Source organism: Manis javanica, chromosome 4 (genome assembly GCF_040802235.1).
Source record: "Manis javanica isolate MJ-LG chromosome 4, MJ_LKY, whole genome shotgun sequence".
In the NCBI taxonomy this organism is placed as follows: Eukaryota; Metazoa; Chordata; class Mammalia; order Pholidota; family Manidae; genus Manis; species Manis javanica.
The window spans coordinates 130,407,765-130,431,932 of NC_133159.1; the positions used below are offsets into that span (position 1 = coordinate 130,407,765).

Consider the following 24,168-nt stretch of genomic DNA (forward strand, 5'->3'; position numbering starts at 1 on the left):
ACTCCAGGGGCCAGTCACAAACCCCAAGGAGTTCCCTGTACTTCTGACCTACCAGCTGCAGATTGGAGGTTCCCACGACCTCCCCCTTAGGTTTGATTAATTTGCTAGAGAGACTTACAGAACTCAGGAAAACACTTATATTTACCAGTTTAATAAAGGATACTAGTTATAGCCAGATGAAGAGATATGTAGGGCAGGGCCCCAAATAAAGGAGCTTCTATCCTCCTGGAGCTTGGGGCTTGGTTTGATGGCACGTGGACACGTTCTGGTTCCCCAAGCATGGAGGCTCTCTCTGACAGAGAAGCAGGACTCAAAATAGAGGGATATGCTCTTCTCATGAGTTTTTGTAAGGGCTTCATTGCATAGTCATGATTGACTAAATCATTGGCCATTGGCTGATTCAACCTCCAGCCCCAAACCCTTGGGTGGGATCCAAAAGTGTCTCATCAACATGACAAGACACCCATTTCACCTTCAAGGCTCTGAAGTGTTTTCAGGAACTGTGGATGAAGACCAGATATATCTAGGAAAAATATATTTGATCATCTGAATGACTAAATATGTGTTTCTTATAACTCATTTTATCAAAGTCCACCCCCTGGTCTTCAAACATGGATTCCTGACAGCAAAACGATCATGCCTGTTGCAGATTGGCAGTTACATCTGGCATGGCATTTATTCAACAGATAGAACAATAGTACCAGTGCAAATAGGCATGACATTTGGAGAAGCCAGTGTGGGCTGGGGACAGATTTAACAAGACAACTCATTTATCCTATAAAGTCATTACAAATGTTTTTAAATTGGTCCAGTTCATCAACAAGTCTTATGATCAGAGTGTCTCCCAGAGCGATGTCACTCAGGTTTGCAGGCTGCCATTCAACCCTGTCAGGTTCCAGAAGCAGAGGCAGTCTTGGCAAACATACAGCTTCACCCTTCTGGCATCTGGTCTGCTTTTGCCAAGAGAAAATATTATTCTCTTGTTCTGAGCCTCTCTTGAGGTATTAATACAATGTTGGATTTCCCTTGCATCACCCACTTATTCTTCCCTTTACCCTTGGCTGTAATCTCTCCTTCTCAGACATTTTCCCCTGTGGAAGGGACATTAGGTTCGGCTACTGTTTGGGACCGGATTGCTGGCAGTGATACTAGTCTGGCAAGTGCCTCCCCCTCAGCTTTGAACTTTGGTGATGGATGTGGATGGTTTACAGAACATTTATAAGAGGAAAGCATACATGCGAAACAGTTCTATCCCTCCGCTTATTAGTTGTTTTTTTTTCTGTAATTTTGGGAAATGAATCCTCTCTTTGACTTGTGGAATACCAGAGTTCCATCAGGCCGTAGTTAGAGAACCAGTGGCCTAAAATAAGGAGGTGCCAACAGGAAGCTGGAAGTCTCCATGGAGCCTAGAAAGAGCGAAGCCAAGAGGACACACGTATCCCCAGTGGGGCAGCAGTGGGTGGGGAAGGATGCCTGAATGGGAGGGAACACCCTTCCCGTTTCATGAGGAGCTCGGTCCAGGGGTCTGTGCCGGCTGAGTGGTTCCTAGTGCTCTCCCTGCTCATTCCCCCGGTTTCCTGGGAATTGCTTAGAAAGTTGTCTTGCAGTTCTGGTTACAAAGCATCAAGTCCTAGGGCTCCAGCAGATCACTGCGAAGGTATGGAGGGGACTCAGGAGCCTACAAAGCTGACTTGGGCTGGGCGACAAGGGCCCTTGTCTAAAGGACAGCAGATGTTTGGATCCCTCAGCAGCAGCACGTTGGCTGCAGGTCATCGCAGTGCAGTTTCCGCTTCCCAGCTGCTCAGGGATCTGGAAGGCAGGGGCTTGGCGCTGTTTGCTTAGAACTTTAAGGGAAGAAGCAGTAATGATAATTATGGAGGGGGCATTAAGCCCCCTGACCTCTCATTTTGAAGCTGCTATTTCATCACCCTTTCTTTCCTCTTCCCCATGACTTTTTTTGGGGAAACATACTTTCCTGTAGCTCCCCCAGCACATGCATTGCAAAATGACGCCTCTGCATCAACTCTGTCCTTTGTTAATTGCTCTGGTGCAACCGGGAAGCACAGAAAAACCTGGGTGAGCACTTGAATTTCAATGGTTGGTCTGGCCAATGTCACAGAGAGGCACTGGGGGTGGGGTGTGTGTAGGTGGGGAGGGTTCACAAGAACAAAAAGCTCTCCTCTCCTCGGACTCACAAGGCGTGACGCACTGCTTTGTGCACAAGAGTGCTCATCTGTGACTACCACCCACAGCCCCTGAATGCAGGAGGTGGCGGGGCTGTGCAGGCGTGCTGGGCGTGGGAGCCTGGGAGGCCTCCCCAGACACCAAGGTTTAAGATCCCTTAGAACCATACCAACAAGGAAGGAAAGGGGGACGAGTGCTGAGAACTGAGTGCTCACTCACTCTTGGGTGGGAGCCCTGGAGCCAGAGGTCCTCCCTGGAGAGTATCCCCTCCTTGGGAGGTCAAGGCCTGCCTCCTCTGGGTCTCCAGGGCTGAGCATGGGCTTCCCTCTGGCTGCATTAGTTTGATCGCTGATGCTTCTTTGCCTGAGGGTCAGAAAGATCTTACAGAACATTTCCACTGGCTTTTGGGGCCCAGATCCCTCCTGAAGTTCACCCATTCTTGATTGTTTTAAAATAAACTGTGTGAAGCCTCTTCAGCTTGCCACAAAGCAGAGACAGTTGTTTCGAAATGATGCTTTTCCATATCTTCCGGGATTTCCACATCATCATAGTCATCTTCAGGCTCAATATAGCTTGGGATGGAAAGTGTCTTCTTCTTTTGGACTTTATTTACGATTGAGTATGTAGCTGGTGGCGGACTTGGGATTTCCTGTGGGGCTAGAATACACAAAAGGGTTCTTAAATGCAAAGCTATTATGTGTTTATGTAGCTTTGACCCAGGGGCTCAGCATGATTGTCATGGGTTTTGGTGATGTTCCCACTTCCTGGTGGACCAGCACCCCATTTGACAGAGGAAACTGATACACAGACATGACAGTCTCAAGATCACCCCAGTGAGTCAATGGCATGTATTGGTCAGACATCTTGACTTCCATGTCCCTTTGCGTAGGACTGCATGGCAGTGGCAGCGATGAGCCAGAAGCTGAGACAAGAAACTGACTAGAGCTAGTAGCCGACTGAGTGGTGCTGTGTTTACACATCCTAATTCTCATAAGGAAGTGATACAAACCCTATTTCCTTTTTGGCATATCCCTCACAATGACTTATACTGTTTTCCAGAACTCTCCACGACTGGTCATGTATGAATCTGTCTGCTAAGAAGGAAGGGACAGTGATGTTTTCAAAAAGTGGGATTAGTGGAGAATGGGTCCATAGGAAAAGGACTAAGGTGGCTCAGGGCAGCATGATGAGACAGCTTCTTTCTGCTTCCAATGGGACTGGAGCTGCCTCTGCCACAACCTCCTCTTTTCCTAAGAGGACCTGAAAACCTGCCACCACTTTGCTTCCTGCAGAGCTCTGCAGTTAGATCCTAGTTCATGTTCCAGGCTCCAGCAGTTACTGGCTGTGTGACCATGGGTAAGTCACTTAACTTCTCTGTGCCTCAGTGTCCTCATCTGTCAAAGGGAATAATATGCACCTGCCTCACAGAGTTGTTGGGAGGAATCAATGAGATCATGCCTGTAAAGTAGCTAGCACGGGGTGGGTTCAAGACATGTTACTTAATATTAGTTATCCATTCAATCAAAACATTTTTATTAATTATCTCTCAAGCTGCAGGCACTGTTCTTAATGGAGAAACAGTTTATATTCTAGTGGAGAAAACAGATAGTAAACAACGACAAACAATAATTAAGTAAGACAATCTCGGAAAATTGCCTTAAGTTTAATAAAGAAAATAAGCAGGATTACTTTAGACAGGGTGGTCAGGAACGGACTCTTTGAGGGGTTGACATTTGAGCTGACACCTGAAGGGTGGAAGCCAGTTATGTGAAATGCTTAAGGGAGAACAATCCAGTCAAGGGAGCCAGAAAAATTTTCTGATAGGAAATGGGAGAGGCCCAGTGACAACCCTAAATTATTTTTTTCTTATGCTCCAAGCTGGGATATCGCTATGAATTTACACATTGAATATCAGCAGTATTGGTCAGCCCCCTTTAAACTTCATTGTCTCTTTTAAATAGGATGCTGCCATCTGTAAATCCAATTGCTATGGACTGAATATTTGTGACCCCTGAAATTCATATGTTGCAGATCTAAGCCCCCAGGGTGTCTGTTTCTGGAGATGGGGCCTCTAAGGAGGTAATTAAGGGTATAAAAAGGTCATACGGGTGGGGCCCTGATCCCATAAGACTAGTGTCCTTATAAGAAGAGACACCAGAGAGCTCTCTCTCTCTTCCCTGCCCCCTACCACCTCCCACCTCACGCACACACAGAGGAAAGGCCACATGAGGGCCCAGCAAAAAGGCAGCCATCTGCCAGCCAGGAAGAGAGCCCTCCTTAGAAACCAAACTGGCTGACATCTTGACCTTGGATTTTTAGCTTCCAGAACTGTGAATAAATTAATTTTTTAAAAAATTTAAGCCACCTTATCTATGGTACTTTGTGTAGGCAGCCTGAGCTGACTAAGACATTTAGATAAATTGTTATCCTACCCTGAATGAAATATTGGCAAAATATACTTACAGTTGTGTTCTGGAGAAAGCAAACCCCTGGGTGGCAAAGGGGGTAATTGAACTGGTGATTGATTAATAACATTCCTGGAGGGAGAGAAAAAGGAAGAGTCAGCGTTCAGTGCTGCCCGCACCTGCTGTCCACAGATTTCAAGGAAAACAGCAAATAACATGCACAGGGCTGAACATTCGAATTTTGGTCTCTAAAAATCGCATACCATTTGTAACTGGTGCTCGAAAACAACTATCTCCTCTAGTCCAGGGAGCAGCTGGACCAGAGGGAAGAGAGTTGAAGCACGGCAATTTAGAGCAGGAAGCACACCTCCCTTTGCTCACCTGAGCTGTGTGAGGAGGGGGAGGTGCCACCAGGTGTCCTCCTAAAGCTAAACGTACACACATGGTGTGACAACAGCCCCACTCCCGTAGGAACTCCATCCTCCCACCTCACACACACACAGAGGAAAGACCACGTGAGGGCCCAGCAAAAAGGCAGCCATCTGCCAGCCAGGAAGAGAGCCCTCGTTAGAAACCAAACTGGCTGACATCTTGACCTTGGATTTTTAGCTTCCAGAACTGTGAGAAAATTAATTTTTTAAAAAATTTAAGCCACCTTATCTATGGTACTTTGTGTAGGCAGCCTGAGCTGACTAAGACATTTAGATAAATTGTTATCCTACCCTGAATGAAATATTGGCAAAATATACTTACAGTTGTGTTCTGGAGAAAGCAAACCCCTGGGTGGCAAAGGGGGTAATTGAACTAGTGATTCAATTACCAAAACGCTTGCAGATGTTCATCAAAAGACATGCACTAGAACGTTCATTGCACCACTATTCATAATAGCCCCCAACTGGACACTCCCCAGTTGCCCATCAGCAGTAGAAGGGATAAATTCATCATGGTGTACCCCCACAGTGGGACCCTGTACAGCGGGGGAATGAGCACTCTACCAGCACATACAGTGAATCCTCACAAAAAATGTTGAGCAAAAGAAACCAAACACCGAATGATACGTACTGTGCAAATCCATTTATGTAAAGCATAAGGCCAAGAATAAATGAACCTATACTATTTCAAATAGTGGTTATCTTGAGGTGTAATGGCTGAGAGGGAATATAAGGTGTCAAAGTCCTGGTGATTTTGCTTCTTGATCTGGGTGCCAGCTATCTGGGTCTGTTCAGATTGTGGAAGTTGACTGAGTTGTACTCTTTCCAGGTGCACTTTTCTGTATTCCTGTCATACTTCAATAAGACATTTTAATGCAAACATAGACTCCAAGAAAGCCTCTTTACTTAGGCTCCCAGTCCCTCCTGTGTACTCTGATTTCCAAACTGGTTCTGAATTCCTCTGAGCCACGTTTTGGCCTCCTTTAATGTGGTGAAATCCACCTGGGGATCCATGAGCATTTTTAGATGGTTTGGATGAGTGGAGAAGGGGAACCAGCAAGAGTTTTGTCAGTGGCCTCTCTGCACCCCTCTGTGGCTATCCCATCAGAGGAGGGAAATTTATCTGACTGGGGAAAGGCTAGCTTCTCCCACTTTCTCCTCCAGAACTGTCCTGACTGCAGAAAGCATATACTCTGTTCGGGCCTTTGCCATCAGAAACAGGGGCTGTGCTCTGAGGGAGACCCGTGAGGTTCTCCAGAGCTGCCTGTGCAGACAGCTTTGGCTGGTTTTGAATTAGGAAATGCACTTGCCCATGGAGAAGAGCCACATGCTGCAATGCCATTTTTATTCTCAATATAATGTTACCTAACTGCATGACACTTTTATCTTACTCCTTGAGGGGATCAGAACTGGTGGAGGAGAGATCTGTTATTTGCTGGGTTCCCCCATTCCCAAAAAAGTCATTTCAGGAAAGCATAGATTTTGTGGCAGATAATACGGTTTCAAAGAAAGGATTGGCCCTTGACCAGGTCCTGGGAGATAACCTAGAAGCTCTTGGAATATCCTGCCTGATAAGAGTATTTTTGTATACTGGGGGCCCTGCAGCAGCCAGATAGTTTATGCTAACAAGGTGATTGATGGTGAATGCCTGCTGGGTTTGCCCGGGACCCTGGTGGTGCTCTATCCGCGTGGCCTCTGGAGGGGGTGGAGGCTGAGTAGCTGAAATAGGTCATGCGGGTGCTCCATGCCTATAAAACTGACCTCCAGTAAAACCCTAGAAACCAAGGCTTGAGGGAGTGCATCTGATTGGTGATACTTTGCATATGCTGCCATACGTCGAGGTTGGGAGAATTAAGTGCTGTCTTCAGTTTCACTGGCTGTGTGGAACTTAACTTCTCTGTGCCTCAGTGTCCTCATCTGTCAAAGGGAATAATATGCACCTGCCTCACAGAGTTGTTGGGAGGAATCAATGAGATCATGCCTGTAAAGTAGCTAGCACGGGGTGGGTTCAAGACATGTTACTTAATATTAGTTATCCATTCAATCAAAACATTTTTATTAATTATCTCTCAAGCTGCAGGCACTGTTCTTAATGGAGAAACAGTTTATATTCTAGTGGAGAAAACAGATAGTAAACAACGACAAACAATAATTAAGTAAGACAATCTCGGAAAATTGCCTTAAGTTTAATAAAGAAAATAAGCAGGATTACTTTAGACAGGGTGGTCAGGAACGGACTCTTCGAGGGGTTGACATTTGAGCTGACACCTGAAGGGTGGAAGCCAGTTATGTGAAATGCTTAAGGGAGAACAATCCAGTCAAGGGAGCCAGAAAAATTTTCTGATAGGAAATGGGAGAGGCCCAGTGACAACCCTAAATTATTTTTTCTTATGCTCCAAGCTGGGATATCGCTATGAATTTACACATTGAATATCAGCAGTATTGGTCAGCCCCGTTTAAACTTCATTGTCTCTTTTAAATAGGATATGTGAGCCTGGTCTTTCCTGGACTCCATCCTTGGTGCCTTTTCCCTTTACTGAGTTTAATCTGTATCCTTTTGCTGTGATAACCCATAACTGAATATAATAGCTTTTCTGCATCCTGTGAATCCTTCTAGTGGATCAAGTCCAGAGATGGTCTTGGAGACCCCCTTACCCAGATAGCAATCACAAAGCCCAAACGTGTCACAAAATATAGAAGTGCAGCGCGTGACCTATTTTTGTGCAGCACAATAGCTGTTAGAGGGCTCTACTTGTAAACCCTCTAAAGAAGGCTAGCCCTAACCCTGAGGGGTGGGTCCAGAATGCAGAGCCTAGCCTGTGACCTCTATCAAACTAGGTGGGAAGAGGAAGACTTGGAAAGCAGAGAGGGCCAGATGGTGCCCTGCACCCCAAAGCCCTGAGACCTCTCCCCTTAAAGGAGGGAGAGCCGGCAGGCATGACATTTCACTGGTGGCCCAGGAAAATGGGTGTGAAAGTCAGACCAGTGCGGCAGCGTCAGTGCGGAGTGGAAGTGAAGAGGCAGTTCTCAAAATTAAAAAGCAGAAGGATTTCACCCCACTTACTCATACATCTTTTCTTCCTCACTTTGCTTGTGTTTCAAGGGCTTGGCAACGTCCCACTTCTTGCCTAAGGAAACAAATACGCTAAATCAGTTAGGAAGAAATAGCAAAAGCTCTGATTTTAGAGGTTAGAGGCCCTCAGAGACCATGCAGGTTCTGGACATTTGGAAGAACCACCAAGGGGAAACGGGCTTTGGGACATAGAGCTAATAAGTGGGGAAGCCAGGATGGAAGCAGGCCGTCTGACCACAGAGCCTTCTGCCAATGCAAAGAGGGCAGGGCCATGCTGCCTGTAGGTAGTTGGCCTGGTTCGTAGTTGGTACTCAGAAATATTGGTCAAATAACCAAACGTGTGGTTGGGAGGCACTGGGATAAGGAATGGAAAAAGCAGCTTGCCAACCGTGATGAGCTAGACTCATAGATTATTAATAATTATAATCTGCCTGATAACTGAAGTGGGTCAAGATAAAAGAGAATAGGTAAAGGTTCTGTTCAGGATCATGCTTTTGTCCACATCTAAAAATGAAACATGTTTTAAGAAGGCAATAGATTACTATAGGGGCTATGATACACTTTTTGTATTAAAGAAACTACCCTCGAGAGGTAAAGGGGAAGAACATTGAATGGAAAGTCCAGTGGACCAACTTCTGGTCCCAACTCTGCCACCGGCTCCTATGAGACCACCCAAGGCTTTGCCTCTCTCTGAACCTTAATTTTCTCATCTCTAAGAGGAGCTTGAGAAGAATGACAAAAAGGAATCACTTCTTGTGCAGCCCTGACCTTCCGGCACAGGCTGAGCAGGATTCTGAGGCTGAGTCCACATAGAACAGGAAGGCAGTGCCCTTGTCACTGACGGACACCTGCCCAGGTCGCCCCAGGGGAAGGTGGCTTAACTGCCCCCAGGTGTCCTTCAGGCTTAGGCCATTATGTAAAGGGATAGGATCTCAAGACAACACACCACAGAATCAAGGATTTCATGACTTTGGAGATGAATAGCGAAGTGGAAACCCACTTGTAGATAATCTAAAGTTAGTGTTAATCCTCCACGAAGCTGCTTATTTATGGCCGAGGATGCCAAGAACCTCTGGCAAAGGCGAATATAATACTGGATAATTCAGAGTATGATCTCATGTGGGTAGTCATGATGGCCAAACATGTTGATCATGGATCAAGTCCATGTTTCATGCCTCAAGAGGGTTTGTTTTTAAAACCACTTTATCGAGGTATGATTGACATACAAAGAGCTGTGTGATGAGCAGCCACATTAGCAAGAAAAAGCACGGTGTGCCTTGAAACAGATTCTGCTTTCACCCAAACTTTTGGGGCTGGAAGAGTTCCTGGAGATTATTTCTTCCTTCACTGATGCAGATGGGGAAACTGAGGCCCAGAGATATAAGTTAGTGGCAGGGCTTCTACAGGCCCAGACTGGCGGTCTTGCCCTAAAGGAGCCCTAATGCTCTGAGAAGCACCCTCCCTCTTCCCCTCCTTCCACCTGCCCAGGTGAGATGGTCATTACCTTGTCTAAGCAGGCACCCACAGACACAGTATAGGATGAGGCCCAGGCCCAAGGAAACAACGATGATGACCGCAGCCAAGATGATCCAGAAATTGTCCCTCCACCAATCCATTGCTGTGGAATCCTGAGAAGAATGGGGAGAGAGGAATGAGGCAAGTGTGGACGGCATCCTGGGGTGGGGGCAATTACCTGCTCAGGGATCAGGCAGGCACTGGTTTGCAGCCCAGCCCTGCCCATTAGCAGCTGCGAGACCTCAGGCAAGTCACTTAACCTTCCCTGAGAGGCACTGTTCTCATCTCCAATGTGGGAGCAGTGCCATCTACTGCTTCACAGGAGATTATGAGGATCAGAGGTCTGTTCCTACTGGGTACTGTAGCGATGTTGGATGTGATCACCACTCTTTGTTCGTTGTCAAACATACAGCAGGAGGGAGAATCACCATTTAAAGCAATAGCTGGCTGCAGTTTTTATATGAAAGGGGTGACATGTACTTAACTTATAACAGGGGAGATAGAATTTTGAGAGCTTTTTCTGTGGGGGATGCTAGGGGTTAGAAAAATACCTTGACAGGTCTCTGAGTGAAACATGGTAAGAAGGGAGAAGGTGAATAGGCAAGACTGCATTAGCTGCAGGAGAAAAGTTACAGGAATGGGTGGTCGGAGAGTCTGGGAAGAGGAGAGGGGGATGGAGAGCAAGAAGAAAGTAGATCTTAAATGTTCTCACCACTAAAAAGACATGGCAATTATGTGATGCAATAGAGATGTTACATTGCCTAAAGCTATGGTGGTGATAATTTTGCAATATATAAGTGTATCAAATTCAAACATTAAACATACACAAAGTTATGTCAATTGTATCTTGATAAAGCCAGGAAAAAAAGAAAAAAGGGAAAAGGAATGAGAAAAGGGAAGAAAAGGAAAAGGAAAGAAAAAACAAAAGAGAAGCAGGAAGTTGGAGGATCATTACAAAGTCCCCACTGTAAAAATGACCTAAATTGGACACTAAAGTAAAAATGATCCTTGAAGCCTAAAGTAAAAATGATCCTTGAGACATCCTGGCATATCTTGGTTATCTGAGAATCAATATCCTCTGTCATCATTTAGCTGATGGAAACCTCCACGCACGTTCATGTAGAGCCATTTCCAATTCACGCTTTTGAGTAATAGTAATGATATCAACAGGGACCCAGGCAGGTGGCCCAGCAATGGGGCAAAATTAGGTTGCTGCTAAAGCCATTGTTACTACGAAGACCTAACTTGGTTTACTAGTTAAACACATGTTTGTATTACTGGCATAGTGTCTTCATTTATTAAATTGTTGTATTAGATTTGATTTTGAGTTCTAAATCAGTGAAGGTTTGACTTGATCAAATAAAATGTTCTTTGGCTATTAATAAAGTCTATGTAGCAAAGTCGTGTGTAACTGGCACTCTTTGGTACACCTCATTCTGCAGCTTACTTTTTTGCTAAACATCATGTTTTGTCATTTTTCTACGTTGGTAGATGTGCTGTGATTTACTCTTAAGAGAGTGAAGTGTCCGCTACCTGGGATATCTCATCCCCCAGGCATGTACTCAAGTGAGGTTTTGAGGTTTTGTTGCAAATCACTTCTCAGGATGCACAACAGAAAGCAGTAGGAGAAGAAGAATGAAGACAAAAAGAAAAAACATGGAGACTGGAAATGTGGCTCTCAGTGGGGCTTTAAAATTTGGTTTTGCAGGGCCCAGTGAGGTCACAGGGCACCAGACTTAAGAAGATGCCACATATCAGAGGGTGGCCTCTTGGTTCAACAGACCTAGATTGGAATATCACCTTCTTTAGCTCTGGAGAAATGGATAGATAGATGGGTGGCTGGAGGATGAATGGATGGGTGGATAAAAAGAATTTTCTTCTCTCCATTTTCTAATTCGGTAGTCTCTTATTCAAATGTGGTTCTTTGTCTAGTTTTCCTCTCATATTTTCTCTTTGTGTTTTTGTTTTACTCTTGAAGGCTTTCTTCAAAAAGCAACACAAACACTTTCTAGAGCTACAGAAGTAAATACCAGGACACAAGAGTTAAAGGCTGCTGAGTCTGAGAAGCATGATGGGGGGAAGGATGGAAGTGGGAAGACAGGGCTGTAGCTTTGCACTATAAACCCTCTGAATTACTGGATTTTTTAACTATTTGCATTTACATTGATAACATTGAAAAAGAGTCAATCAATCACATAGTGTAGCTTCTAGGCAAAGCTACTGCTCAGATTTCACATCCAAAGAAATTTCATTCTCATCAGATTCCTAGGGAAGAAGGGGGAAATAGAATGATGTCATAAAATGAAACTCTGGGTCACTTTTCAGAACTACGCAGAGTGTTAAGTATTTTTCCATTTTGTTCTTGCAAATGGAATGGGTTGGATGTGCCATTAGATGTCTCCAGTGTGTTCAGAGCCCCAAGCAGGCTGCAAGAGCCTTCTCTTCTCCCACCCTATTGCCTCCTCACCACCACACCTGCTTCCAGCTGGGGAACTGAGACTGAGGTGGGGTGTGTTGTTCTATGTCACAAGGCCTTCCTCTGTGGATGCTAATCACGGTGCCTCCCAAGACATCAGGGAAAGGCCAGATGGGGTTCAGGATAGCTTACATTAAAAGAAGCATTGCTGGGTTGTGATATGGGTGTGAGGGCCCAAGAGTGACCTAGAATGAATGAGCAGGGTTCACAGTTGATAATAAAAGCCCCAGATACCCCACATCCTAAGAGTGGAGGAACAGCACCCTTTCCTAGGACTGCTGAGAGATGCCTTTTCAACAGAACCAAGAAGAGCTTGGCTTTTTGGGAGAGAGAAGCTTTTGGTTTTGCTACATATTACTTTCACTAGTAGCTGAAGAACATTCTATTTGATCAAGCCCAAGAGAATCACATTCCACTCCCAGCTGGATGTCCTCTGGACTACCAGGCTCGTTTAATGGCCAGGGTGCCACCAGAGAGGGCAGAGGAGCTCTGGGAGAGATGGTGGGCAGTCCAGCCAGGGGGGAGCATACGATGGCTGCATGATCAAGTTCAGGTGCTGGAAAGGTAGGGCAGCTGAATCCCACCTGTGTTGACAGGCCTGGATTAGGTCAGACTGTGGGGTGCATGCTCCCTGAGAGCTACTGAAGTGTGGAGCAAAGAAGGGTTTGCAGGAGAGGATACTGTCCTCTCATGAGTATCAGCCCGAGGATGAGTCAACTCTCTCAAGGGACCACAAGTGTCGAGTCTCCACCCAACTCCACTAACTAGATCGGCAGGAACGGCCCACTGGTGGGAGACTTCCCGTGGAGCAGTCCTGTCTGTCCTCCTCAATCCAAGGCCAGGTAAGCGAGTGCAGGGAAGGGGTGCTGAGGGAGCCGAACCCCCCTTCCACCTCACCGCCTCGCTCACTGGGGCAAAGGAGGGAGCTCTGAGAGGAAGATAAGGCTGACGATTTTAACGAGCAGGACTACATTTTTTAAACCGAAATGAGCCTGCATAGTATTCAAAAGTACTTGAGAGTTTTGAAATCGGACTGAACTATCATTGGGGAGATCACTTCGCACTGGAACAAGGGGGAGCCTGGGCTGAGGCGTCGTTAGGAGCTAAGTGTATGTGTTCCTAGGGCTGCTCAGCCAGTGACCGTGACCACCACTGCGTTTTCTCAGGGTTCTGGAGGCCAGAAGCCCAGGAGGATGTCACTGGGCTAAAGTCAAAGTGTGAGCAGGCCCTTCTGGAGGTGCCCCTGGAGAAGCCATTTCTTTCCAGCTTCTGGAGGCCACTCGTGTTCCTTGGCTCCTGGCCCCTCATCCAGCCTCGATGCCAGCAGTTTTACCTCCTCTGACAGTTCTCTGAACTCACTGTCCCTCTGGCCTCCTCTTCTGCCTCCCTCTCCCACTTAAGAGGACTCTGTGATTGCCTTTGTCCCACCGGGTAATCCAGGATCATTTCCCCATCTCCCGGCCAGCTGGTTAGCAACCTGAACGCCACCTGCAAACTTAGGTCCCCTTCGCCATGTAATCGGACATACTCACTGGTTCCTGAGTTTGGGATGTGGGATGTCCTGGGGTGGGTGGGGTTGCCATGCAAACCACTTCATGCTCATATCTCCACAAGATGAGACCCTAGTTAAAGTGGTTTCCGTGGGTTTATATGTTAAAAAATTTTAATGTTGCTTGCTATTGATGTCCCAGAAAAGTAAGGGGGAAAAAGCGAGTGATGGTTCTGCCATCTTCTGGTGGGCAGGCCGCCGCATCAGGCCCGAGGTTGCTGACCCAGTCAGGAAGCAGCAAGGACCTGCCACAGAGCTGGGGACTGACATGGGTCTCTATTTCGGAGAGAGAAAATCTTTGTTTTCAAGTCTGAGGACATAGGAAGTTTCTAAAGGCAGGACTCAGACTCAAAGGTAAGGCCAGGCCCTGAGAGCCAGGTGGGTGCTCAGGGTCCAGGAAAGACCAGAATAGGATAGAAGCCAACGACCAGTGACCACAGGTCAGCAGGTCCCGGGTTGGGGGCACAGTTACAGGTGTGGGGTCCCATCTACTGGGAGGAGCCAGACAGCCACAGAGCCAGACCTCAGTTCCTGTCACCTGGGGAAGCATGTGGTGGACACATGGAACAGAAGAGCCAGAGGAAGTGTCGGCCCCCCCTTTGGTTATCAGTCATTGAGTACCGTGGGAGTGTCAGGACCAGGCCAAGAACTTGAGGAATACCGAAAGTTCTCAACCTGGGGAGCTGGAAGAGCTGCCTCGGTTTGTACCACCTCAGAGACTGATTTAACCCATCTGGGCTGGGGCCTGGCCACTGCAGGTTTGTTTTAATAAAGTTCTCCAGATGATTCTAGTGGGAGGCCAAGGTTGAGTCCCAGGGATATACACGTTATCATTTAATCCTCATTACTACCTTGGCAAGGGGCTATTATTACCCCCATGTTACAGTTGAAGAAGTAGAACTTGGAGAGATCACGCCATTTTTGAAGGTAAATGCAGCTAGTAATTGACTAACCTAAGAGTGGTCTAAGAGAACTCTTAGATGCCAGAGTTCATGTGCTTTTTATTCTGCTCAGCTGACATGAAGCTAGTAATGTTTCTTTTCATAACAGAACTGAAAGCAGAACCCTTGTTCAAGAACTTCCAGTATTGGCAAGACCTCAGCCTTTAGCTGTGACTTGTTTCACATAATGAGAACCACAATATGAAAATGCCCTTCAGAAAAGTAACATGTACTGTGAGCTAACTTACTACAGGTCCCAAGTACTGTACGTGTTCCACCTCATTTAATCCTCACTATGGCTCTATAAGGCAGCTTGTAATTATCACCCCATTTACAGAGAAGAAAACAGAGGCTTAGAAGCGTTCAGTAACTTGCCCAAGGTCGCAGAGCTAGTAAGTGGAAAAATCAGAAACCAAACCCATGTCTTTGTGACCTTAGGGCCCTAACTTGTGATCACCAAGCCAGGGTTTTGGGAAATGTATTAAAACGCGGATACCAGGGTCTTATGTCCCTACTCACTCCCAGTCCTGACCTGTAGGTTTGGCTTGAGTCTTGGGTATCAGCATTTTTAATAAGCACTCCCGGTGGTTCTCAGCCTCAGGGAGGAGCCCTGCATTGGGCCGCTCTGCAGAGCCCCCTGCCGGGCAGATGAGGAATCGGGAGGCTTGCTCCCTGCAACAGTCACAGGCAGTGGCAGTAGGTGGGTGGAGTGAAGGGCCCTATGAAGACTCCTTGAACCCCAAACACCTTTCCTGTTTGCTTGTCACAGGGCCTGCTGTTCCATCAAGTCACTTCTCTCCAGAGCAAAGTGTCACACTTGCTCTTCTTCCCACTTCCCGTCCATTTAAACTCATTTGCGGATGTGTTCGACAAGGAGGGAGAGAAACTGATTTTTCTAGGGTGTGAATGACTTCACTGGAGCCTCAGGATTTCTTCCCTAGGGCATTGACAGGAGCAGGGGCTTCCTGGAATCTTGTCCAAAATCCTTAGAGGACAGTCATAACTGAATACACTGTTTCCAGTAGGTAGAACATCACCTGGAACACAGCAGGTGCTCATACACATCTGTGAATGTGTGAGTGAATGAGGGCTGCCCGACTTCCTTCCTCCGCTCCTGTGGACTTCCCCTCTAATGATGCAGGGTGGCGGACAGTTTGGGTCCAGGTCTGAAATTCAGGCACTGTGCCTTTCAATTCTAAAGCCACCTCATCTGGGCACAACCTTGGACAGGCTCCCTGCTTTCCATCTGCCATGTGCTGCTGGCGTTAACCAGGCTGGCAGAGAAGCAGAGGCTGCGCCAGTGTTGAGGGTGGAATGGCAGCTTCGTGGGCTGCTCCCCTTTCCTCTAGTAACCTAAGACATCCTCCTCTGCAAGCCTATGGAAATTCTGAGTGATGTCAGGTCTGGAGAGCAGCTAAAGGCAGCCACCATCCCAGTCTCAACTCTCACTTCCCCAAAAGGCATTTCCAGGGACTCGGTGACAGAAAGCACACCCACACCCCAAAACCGAGAATTCCAGGGACTGTGGGTTTATTCAGCACTTGCTTTTTTCTGACCAAGATACTCAGAGTCAGAAATGCAGTTGACACTGTGACAGCCACAATATATTTCCATAAATTATACAAGTTTCATAAAACATTTCATGACACATGATGCACTCCAATATTTCCTCACCTATTACAGCCAGTCTGTGAAAAGAAGTACTGAGTGTAAACCCTTATGTTTCTTTCAAGACTCACTAATGGTGGTGCCTGGTATATTGAGAAGCTTGAGTTTTTCTCATGAAAAATAAACGATTTGAAATAACCATGGGTCCTAAAAGGTGTGAGTAGAATGCCTGTGTGTATGTGTTGGGGGGGATTAGAGTTTCAGGAAGTTGGAGGTGGCAGAGACCTCAAAAAGGTCTCTGTAGGGAGAGGCGGATTTGCAAACAGTTCAGCAGGAAGCTGGAAGACCTGGATTTGAGTCCAGATCCTTGTCCTCTGCCTTAAGGGCTTTGTGGTCTTGGACACAAATCTCCTTACCTGAGGTCTGCACTGTCCAAGACCGCAGCCACTGGCCCCATGAGGCTATTTACTGAGCACTTTCTAGGTGGCTAGTTAGAGCTGAGATGTGCTCCAAGTGTGAAGTGCACACTGGATTTCAAAGACTTAGAATGGAAAGAAGAGTAGACAAGACCTCATTAATAAATGCTTATATTGATTATATGTTAAAATTATAATATTTTGGATAGATTGGGTTATGTTAAATGTATCATTAAAACTGATTTTAGCTTTTTTCCCCCTCTTTTAAATTCCCCCCACCCCCAGTTGAAGTTTTTCCCCCTCTGCCTTGCTCATGCTCAGAGTCTTAGGATCAACTGTCTGGGCATGTGTTATTACTGATGTCAGCTCAAAAAGTGGGAAACTATGTAAAAATAGTTTTTTACATCCAGAATAATGGATAAATATGCTGCTATATTCATACAATGAAATGCTACCCAGAAATTTTTAAAAATGAATTCCTGATACACACAGCATAGCTCAATCCTGAAAACATTATGTTAAGTGAGAGAAGCCAGATGTAAAAGGCACAAATCTGTATGCATTTCTTTATGTGAAGTTCAAGAACAGACTAAACTACTCTGTTGCAGTCGAAATCAGGAAATGCCCCCAAAATGGGGCAGGAAAGGTCTGCTTGGAAAGGGGCACAAAGGAGCTTCCTGTGGTGTTGGGAATAGTCTACATCTCGATTTGGGTGGCGGTTACAGAGTATATACAGTTGTCAAATGTAGTGAACTGTATACTTAAGACTGATGCATTTTACTGGTATCAATTATATCTCATTGCAAAAATTGAAAAGATAGAATGAGTTGCCTTTAACATATTTAGCTGGCTGGCTAGGGAATGAAGGTTGCTGGTAGGAACTGGAGACGGTTGATTCCTCTGGGCGTTGGGCAGTAGGATTTGGAGTTCTGGGGGAGAAGGAATGGGAGGAAGGGAGCCAGCTGGATGATTCAAAAGAAGCAACTGGTGGTAGGAGCTTGGCAGTGGAATGGCCAACAACATTTTAAGAACAGGGCTGTATTATGTTCATTTGGCAGATGTTTGCACTGCAGCATCAGAAACCTCTCTTGTGGCCCCCCACCCAGTGTTTTCAGTGATGCCTAGTGCATCTTCCAGTGCTCCAGTCAGCAGCTTTGTTTGGGTGGTATGGGGAAGCAAGGAAGGGGCTGGGTTTCCCCCTGAGTCAGAGCAGGAGGAAACAGACACAGACTGACCTGAGAGCCCTGATGATGTGATAAGCTCACCCACAGAGCCCGGAGCCAGTGCAAACCGTGGGAGAGAGGTGGCCTCCTGGGGGCCCACCAGAGCCTCGGAAAGGGCTTTGGACTTCCAACAGGACACGAATGAGGGTTTGAGCTGCTCTCAGCCTAGATCCCAGGGGCCTGGGGGACTGTAGGCAGCACTTAGGCTGCACTTCAAGTCAGCATGAGTAGTTCTTGCCTGAATTCACCTCTGGTTCCCAGACTGTTACCACCCATGTTCCCACCTGAGCTCCTCACTGATGTCAACACTCAACATGGTCATGTGGATAGTTGATAGGTGGCAACTGAAAACCCAAAGGGCAACATAATTAAAAGGAAGCCAACCTCTCTTCTCCTTCCCTGTCTTCCCGCCTCTGTGAAAGGCTGACTGGTTCCTAGAGAACTAAGAGGAGAGGGTGGAACTGAACATGCCCTTTCTGGCCCTGCAGAGCCATGCAGATGGCACATTCTTCCTTCAGTGTAGTAGCTTATCATGTCCTCATAGCTGTCAGGTTAATCTTGCATCACATCTATTTCATTTCCAGAACTCAACTGTTCCTACATGCTCACCCATCCTACTTTATTGTTCCCCTGGCATATTTGTCTGCCCACAGTTAGAAACTACATCTATTGGCAAGCAAAAATGAAAAAATAATGACAAAATCCTGCTCTGGCAAAGTTATGGTAAAACAGATCTTCCTCCCATGGCCAACAGTGGCCAACAGCAGTATGCATTGATTTTTAAAAATCTTTTTGAAAATAAGTGGGTACATTTTTTAATTGGTCATATTCTTTGATTCCATAATATCATTTCTAGAATTATAGCCTAAGAAGTAACCCAAAGGAAGTAAAACCTAAATGTATAAATATGTTAACCTTAGTATAGATAACAGGGATAAAGATGTTAACCTTAGTATAGATAAACAGATTTGTCTGGTTCTAAGAGTGTGGAGGAAAGCGCAAAACCTGCCAGTGGGGGGCTCTCTGGCCATCACACTGGTTTTATAAGGGGGCAGAGGGAACCAGGGGTGCGTGAAGTTTGTATTTTTATTTCCAGAATGTATTCACATCAAAATAAAGCAACAAAAACTTCTCAGAATAGCTAAAATAGCTGAAAAAAAAAAAAACTAGAAGGCAAAACACCTAATTCTTTGAGATGGTGGAATTTGAGGTCATTGTTTCCCCTCTTTTTCTGCAGTTTTCAACTTTTTAGAGGGTGAAAAAAGGTTCCAAAACATAAAAAGAAGCTCTCAGGCCCTGTCTTCTCCAGGCCCAGTAATCCTCACTTTCGATGCTACCTCAGAGGCCCACATGGGCAAAGGGGCCAAGAAAGGGAGTGGCTTGAGGGACAAATGATGCATGACAAGGTGAAGTGGAAACAACAAAGGCAAACCCAGGTCTCCCCTGTACTAATTTTCCAGAGGGCAAGAGCCCGGCTCTGTCAACATCTGACCCAGCCCAACCACCTGGATCCCGAGTCCTTCGGAAGACAGGCTGCCTTGCAAAGCCCTAAACACCAGAGACACAGCAACAAAGACACCAAAGCTGGCGGTGTTCTAGGGTTTTCTTCCAAGGGCTCTAAGATGTAGCCCGGCGTTCACATAGCCACTGCCTAGACCCCCCACCCCCAGACCTGTTGGTGTCTGCTCATGAATCAGTTACCAGTGGTCACCATCGGAATCCAGAAAGCAGTCACAACCCCCTTACAGTTTGCACAGCTCATTCCCAGTCCTATGTCTCTTCAACCTGAGAGGTAGGTTTCTTCACTGTGCCATCATATGTGCAAGAAAATGGAGGCCCAGGGAGGTGAATGGTTCTGAGGTCACCTAGCCAGTGCCCGGCAGAGTGGATTCTTCAAAGCCAGTGATTCTCCAACTCTACCCAGAGGTCAGACCAAGGCCCCAGGCCACAATCCCTAGCCCAAACCCAGGTGGTCACTCTCAGGGACACATGCCCAGGTACTTACCTGGGCTGCAAGGCATCCAGATGCGAGCCGCTGAGAGGACAGCAGTGCCCTGAGTGCCTGTGGCTCAGGCGTGGCTGAAGAGAGGCCTTCCTCGCCCACAGGCCTCCCGCCCACCTCAGGGCAGTGAGTGCAGCCTGACCGCACTTCCCCTTTCTGCTCAGCCTGCCTGCACTGTCATCAGGCACCCAAACTCTTTTCCCAGGAAGGTGACTACTCAAAACTTTCCTGGAGCCGGAATCTTCTCACTGCCTCTTGTGCTCAGGGCCGACCAGAGGTCCATTCCAGGGTGGAGGGGTCAGGCCCTGGGGTAGAGACTTGGCACTGTATAGGGCGACAGGGGTGTCCCCACAGACGAGCCTGCCCTGAGCATTCCTGGATGTGGCAGCCTGGAGCTCCAGAAGAATGGCAGGACTGACTCCTACCCAGAAACAGGCCTGGGGAAGAACCTGGACTCATGTGTGGCAGATCTGTCATCTCACAAGGAGAGCAGCTCTTGAAAACCCCGGGAACCCTGTAAGTGCTGGCCCAGCTGCTCAGGGAGGCGAGGGACAGAGTCCTGTTTCTATGGTGTGTGGCCGGCTGCATCGAGAAATGGGGCCAGCCGCCCAGTCTGACTTGAGTTGGGTCTCTCCCAGAAACACCATGAGACATTTCCCAGCAAGGCTCACAGCCTCTTAAAATGGGGGCTGTGGGATGGGGTGGGTTTGGGCGGGGGAGCCAATCAACCATTTTGTTGAGTTGTCTGTTCCGGCTGAAGTGAGCTGTCAGATCAGTAAAAATAACCAGACTGGTGTGCTCTGTGACTGCCTGGAGCGAACAAGTTCTCATGGTTCTCAGTAATGATGGTGATTGATACTCTGGGATGTCTGGTAAATGTTTACCAACCGGCTCCCAGGAAACAAAAAGATTCCTGATTTGTAGTGCTTGCTAATATCGATGATGTAAATACTCCCACCATGGCCAACTTGGAGTTGCCAAGACAACATCACTGGGCTTGGAATTGGGAGGAGATGTACCCAACCAGCGGCATGTCGCGGATCTGTAACTCCCATTCTTGAGCACCTGCTGGGGGCCAGAGCCTGAAACCAGCGTTTCCCAGCCTTATCTCATCCTTGCTTACCTGGGAGATCTGCACTTATGGATGGAACATCGAAGCTCTGGGAGGTCACATCATGAATCGACTTTGCATGGCCAGGGAAGGACTTTGAACCCAAGTCTGAACATTTGCGAAGTCCGGGCTCTTTCTTATTGGGGTTGATCTGGAAGTGAACTGCTTAAAAAAACTCCTTAAAAACAAATGCAAAATGACCTTTTGAGAAGTGAATAAATGCTCCTCTGGGGAGAGCTCATCCTCTGTTCCAAAGCTGTGACTCTTTGATCTGTGCTCCACTGATTCATCCAATAAATGAGTTTATTAATCCTCTGGGACAGCCCTGTTCAGCTGTGACACTGAACTCAATAGACCTACTGCTTCTCACAATGCACTTGGCATAGTAAGTCGAAGCCGGGTGTTGGGAGATCAGAATTCCAGTCTCAGTTTGCCAACAACTTCCTAGATGAAGCTGTCCCCTGTCTGAGCCTCAGCTTCCCCATTTGTACATTGAAAGATTTGGATTTATAAACATGAGGGTGCTCCAGGGATTGTGCCATGAGTCTCTTCTGTGATTGTCTGCTCTCCCAACAGGAGGTCTCCTCAACTCCCCTTCCCAGCCATTAGTACCCAGCATAGTCCTGAGCACAACAGAAAATGCCTGACAGGTACCTGTCTGTTGACCAAGAAAAGAAGCAAGTCATCCACAGAGAGAAGCGAGTTCCATACACCAAAGGAGGCAACTTCATTCTAGCAAACTTGAAGGCCTACTTTTCCCTGAGGGCCAGAGACAAGAAATAGACCCCGTGCCTGCCTTCAGGGAAGTCCCTCAAAGTGTGGGAGGAAGGTGAAGTCATAATATAATGCTGGTGAGGTTCAATGATTTCACTCTGTGCCAGACCCTGTACTCCAAGTCCACTCAGAGCTGAGCAAGTCATGGTTCCTGGTGGAGTACAGGTTCTCCAGAACAGAAGGGCACATGGGGATACGCTATTGAAAACAATGAATGCTGGTGCCCTGGGAACACAGAAGTGGGAGGGTCCCAGTAGTGGTGTTTGAATTGGGCCTTGAAGGTTGTGTAGGAGCTCACCAATCGGAGAGAATGTGGATACACCAAGACAGAGCGTTTGGAGCTGCAGCAGATGGTTGTGGCTGACCAGGGGGAAATGTGTCCTCAAACGGAGGCCCAAGAGTCAAGTTCAGGGCTCCACAGCAGGGCGTCTGGTCTATTGAGGTCAGTGTCACAGCTGAACAGGGCTGTCCCAGATGATTAATAAATTCGTCCTTGCCGCCCACACTCTTCCCCTGGCTCTGCCATTGTCTTACCGCCATAAAAGGAGGGCAGGAAGTTAGCCTGGGCTGTTTGGCCTTTCTGCACAGCTGAGATGCACCTGCTGAGCAGGGCCCTGATCAGCCAAGGAGAGCTGCAGGTGCCCCCTGGTGGTCACTGTGGTGCTTTCCCTTTCCCTTCAGGATTCTAGTGGGGCCCTGATTCCCAAGGGGGGTGGCGGGAACACACACACACACACACACACACAGACACACACACACACACACACACACACACACACACACACACACACACACACACACACAGACACACACACACACACACAGACACACACACACACACACACACACACACACACACACACACTGTTCAGCTCTTAAACCCACAGAACCCAAGACAGTCAGACTAGCAGAAACTTGGAAGGGATTTTAATCGACTCCTCACCCCACGATTCAATGTCTTTGTCAACATCCTGCCAGGTGGTACTTAACTTCTGTTGTTTCCTCTTGACAAGGTATCCAAGACACGTATAAAATGAGGGTCTTGCCACTTGTGGCACTTCACAAGGTCAATCAATCCCTGCCATGAAGAGCAATTGAAGAAAGGGGTGGATGCTGTTATACAGGCAGCAAAAATATCACAAGGGGCCATGATTTATGCCTTCTAATTGAGAAACTACTCACACAAGGGAAGTTCCGCTCAAATCATGTGGCTTCAAAATGGAACCAGAACCCATGGGTGGAAGCTCCTAATATGGAAGAAAGCCCTTGTGGGGGCAACTGGCACCCTTAGAGAGAGTGGTCACTGAGGGTAGAGGCCTCAGGGTGGAAGCTTAGTATAATGTAGTTTGATACCTTGACCCACAGGGAACAGTTGGGCAGCCTGATATAGTGGAAAGAGTTGCTCAGTTTGGCAAACTCAGTTTTGAGTGAGGTCTTTCCAACTGCAAATCGCACAGCTCTTTCCACTGAACCAGGCTCCTGATGTCCTGGAAACAGGGTGTCATGACTTGGAAGGACAACTCTCTCTTACAGTGGTTTTGACTTTCCTCCTGCCTTCATACTGAGCTCTTTACCTCCAGGCCACCAACTTCCCCACTTGAATGGTTCAACATATCAAACTATGTTAAATAGAAAGAAAAAAAGCTCCTATTTTGGTCTAGATTCTGATGTTTTCCCATAGAGATTTATAATCGTTGTCTGCCCCATGAAATGATTAAATACTCTGCCCAGGGCCTTGCTCCGCATGTCCTGACCCTCAGGTAGCTTTCTTGGGAGCTCACGCAGCCTGCAGCACAAATGAGAGTTGGACACTGGAACAGGTGCCTCCACTACATTGTCTAATGGCCTCTGAAGCTGTCCCTTTGTGTGCAGGTCCTCCACAGGAGATGAGAGGTTGTGTGTGTCTGCACTGGGGGGCTAGGGCACCTAAGGGAAAGGCAGCAATGGTGCCTTGTGACACCATCTATTAGTTCTCATTTATTTGGTCAAATATTTTTTTGAGTGCCTCCTATGTGCCAGTCTTTGAGCACAAGTGTGAACGGGACCCTGTGCCTTCAAGTGACTCACAGTTCAGTGGGGATAGAGACAAATGAGTAGATTACTACTAACTGTGACAGTGACCACAATAAAGAGTCCAGAAGTAGACTCTAGTACATTGGGGAATTTAGGATATGATAAGGGTGGCATCTCAAATCAGCATGGAAAAGACGGACTTTTCATTTCATAGTACTATCTAGTCACTTTGAAAAAACATTGAGCTGGATCCCAATCTCACTTTTCATAAGAAAACACGTTCAGGTATAGCACAGATTTAACTTTAAAATGAAATTATTGAAGTACCAGAAGAAAATATGGATAATTTTCTTTTTAAAATTATCACAGGTGGGGAAAGACTTCCTAAATTTGGCTATACAATCAGAAACCATAAAAGAAAGCATCCTTAAATTCAATTATATTTTT

At 46.9% G+C, this 24,168-nt stretch overlaps 1 protein-coding gene across 1 annotated transcript; it reads right to left on the reverse strand.

Annotated features, from left to right (window-relative positions):
- Window positions 1-120: 120 nt before the first annotated feature.
- Window positions 121-20,484, reverse strand: SCIMP (SLP adaptor and CSK interacting membrane protein). Its single transcript, XM_017657516.3, has 5 exons — window positions 19,827-20,484; window positions 9,598-9,721; window positions 8,085-8,148; window positions 4,648-4,721; window positions 121-2,841 (listed from the first exon to the last, which is right to left on the reverse strand). Exons 2-5 carry the CDS (start codon window positions 9,707-9,709, stop codon window positions 2,633-2,635), a joined length of 459 nt encoding a protein of 152 aa, XP_017513005.1. The 5' UTR covers window positions 9,710-9,721; window positions 19,827-20,484; the 3' UTR covers window positions 121-2,632.
- Between the last annotated feature and the right edge of the window lie 3,684 nt (window positions 20,485-24,168).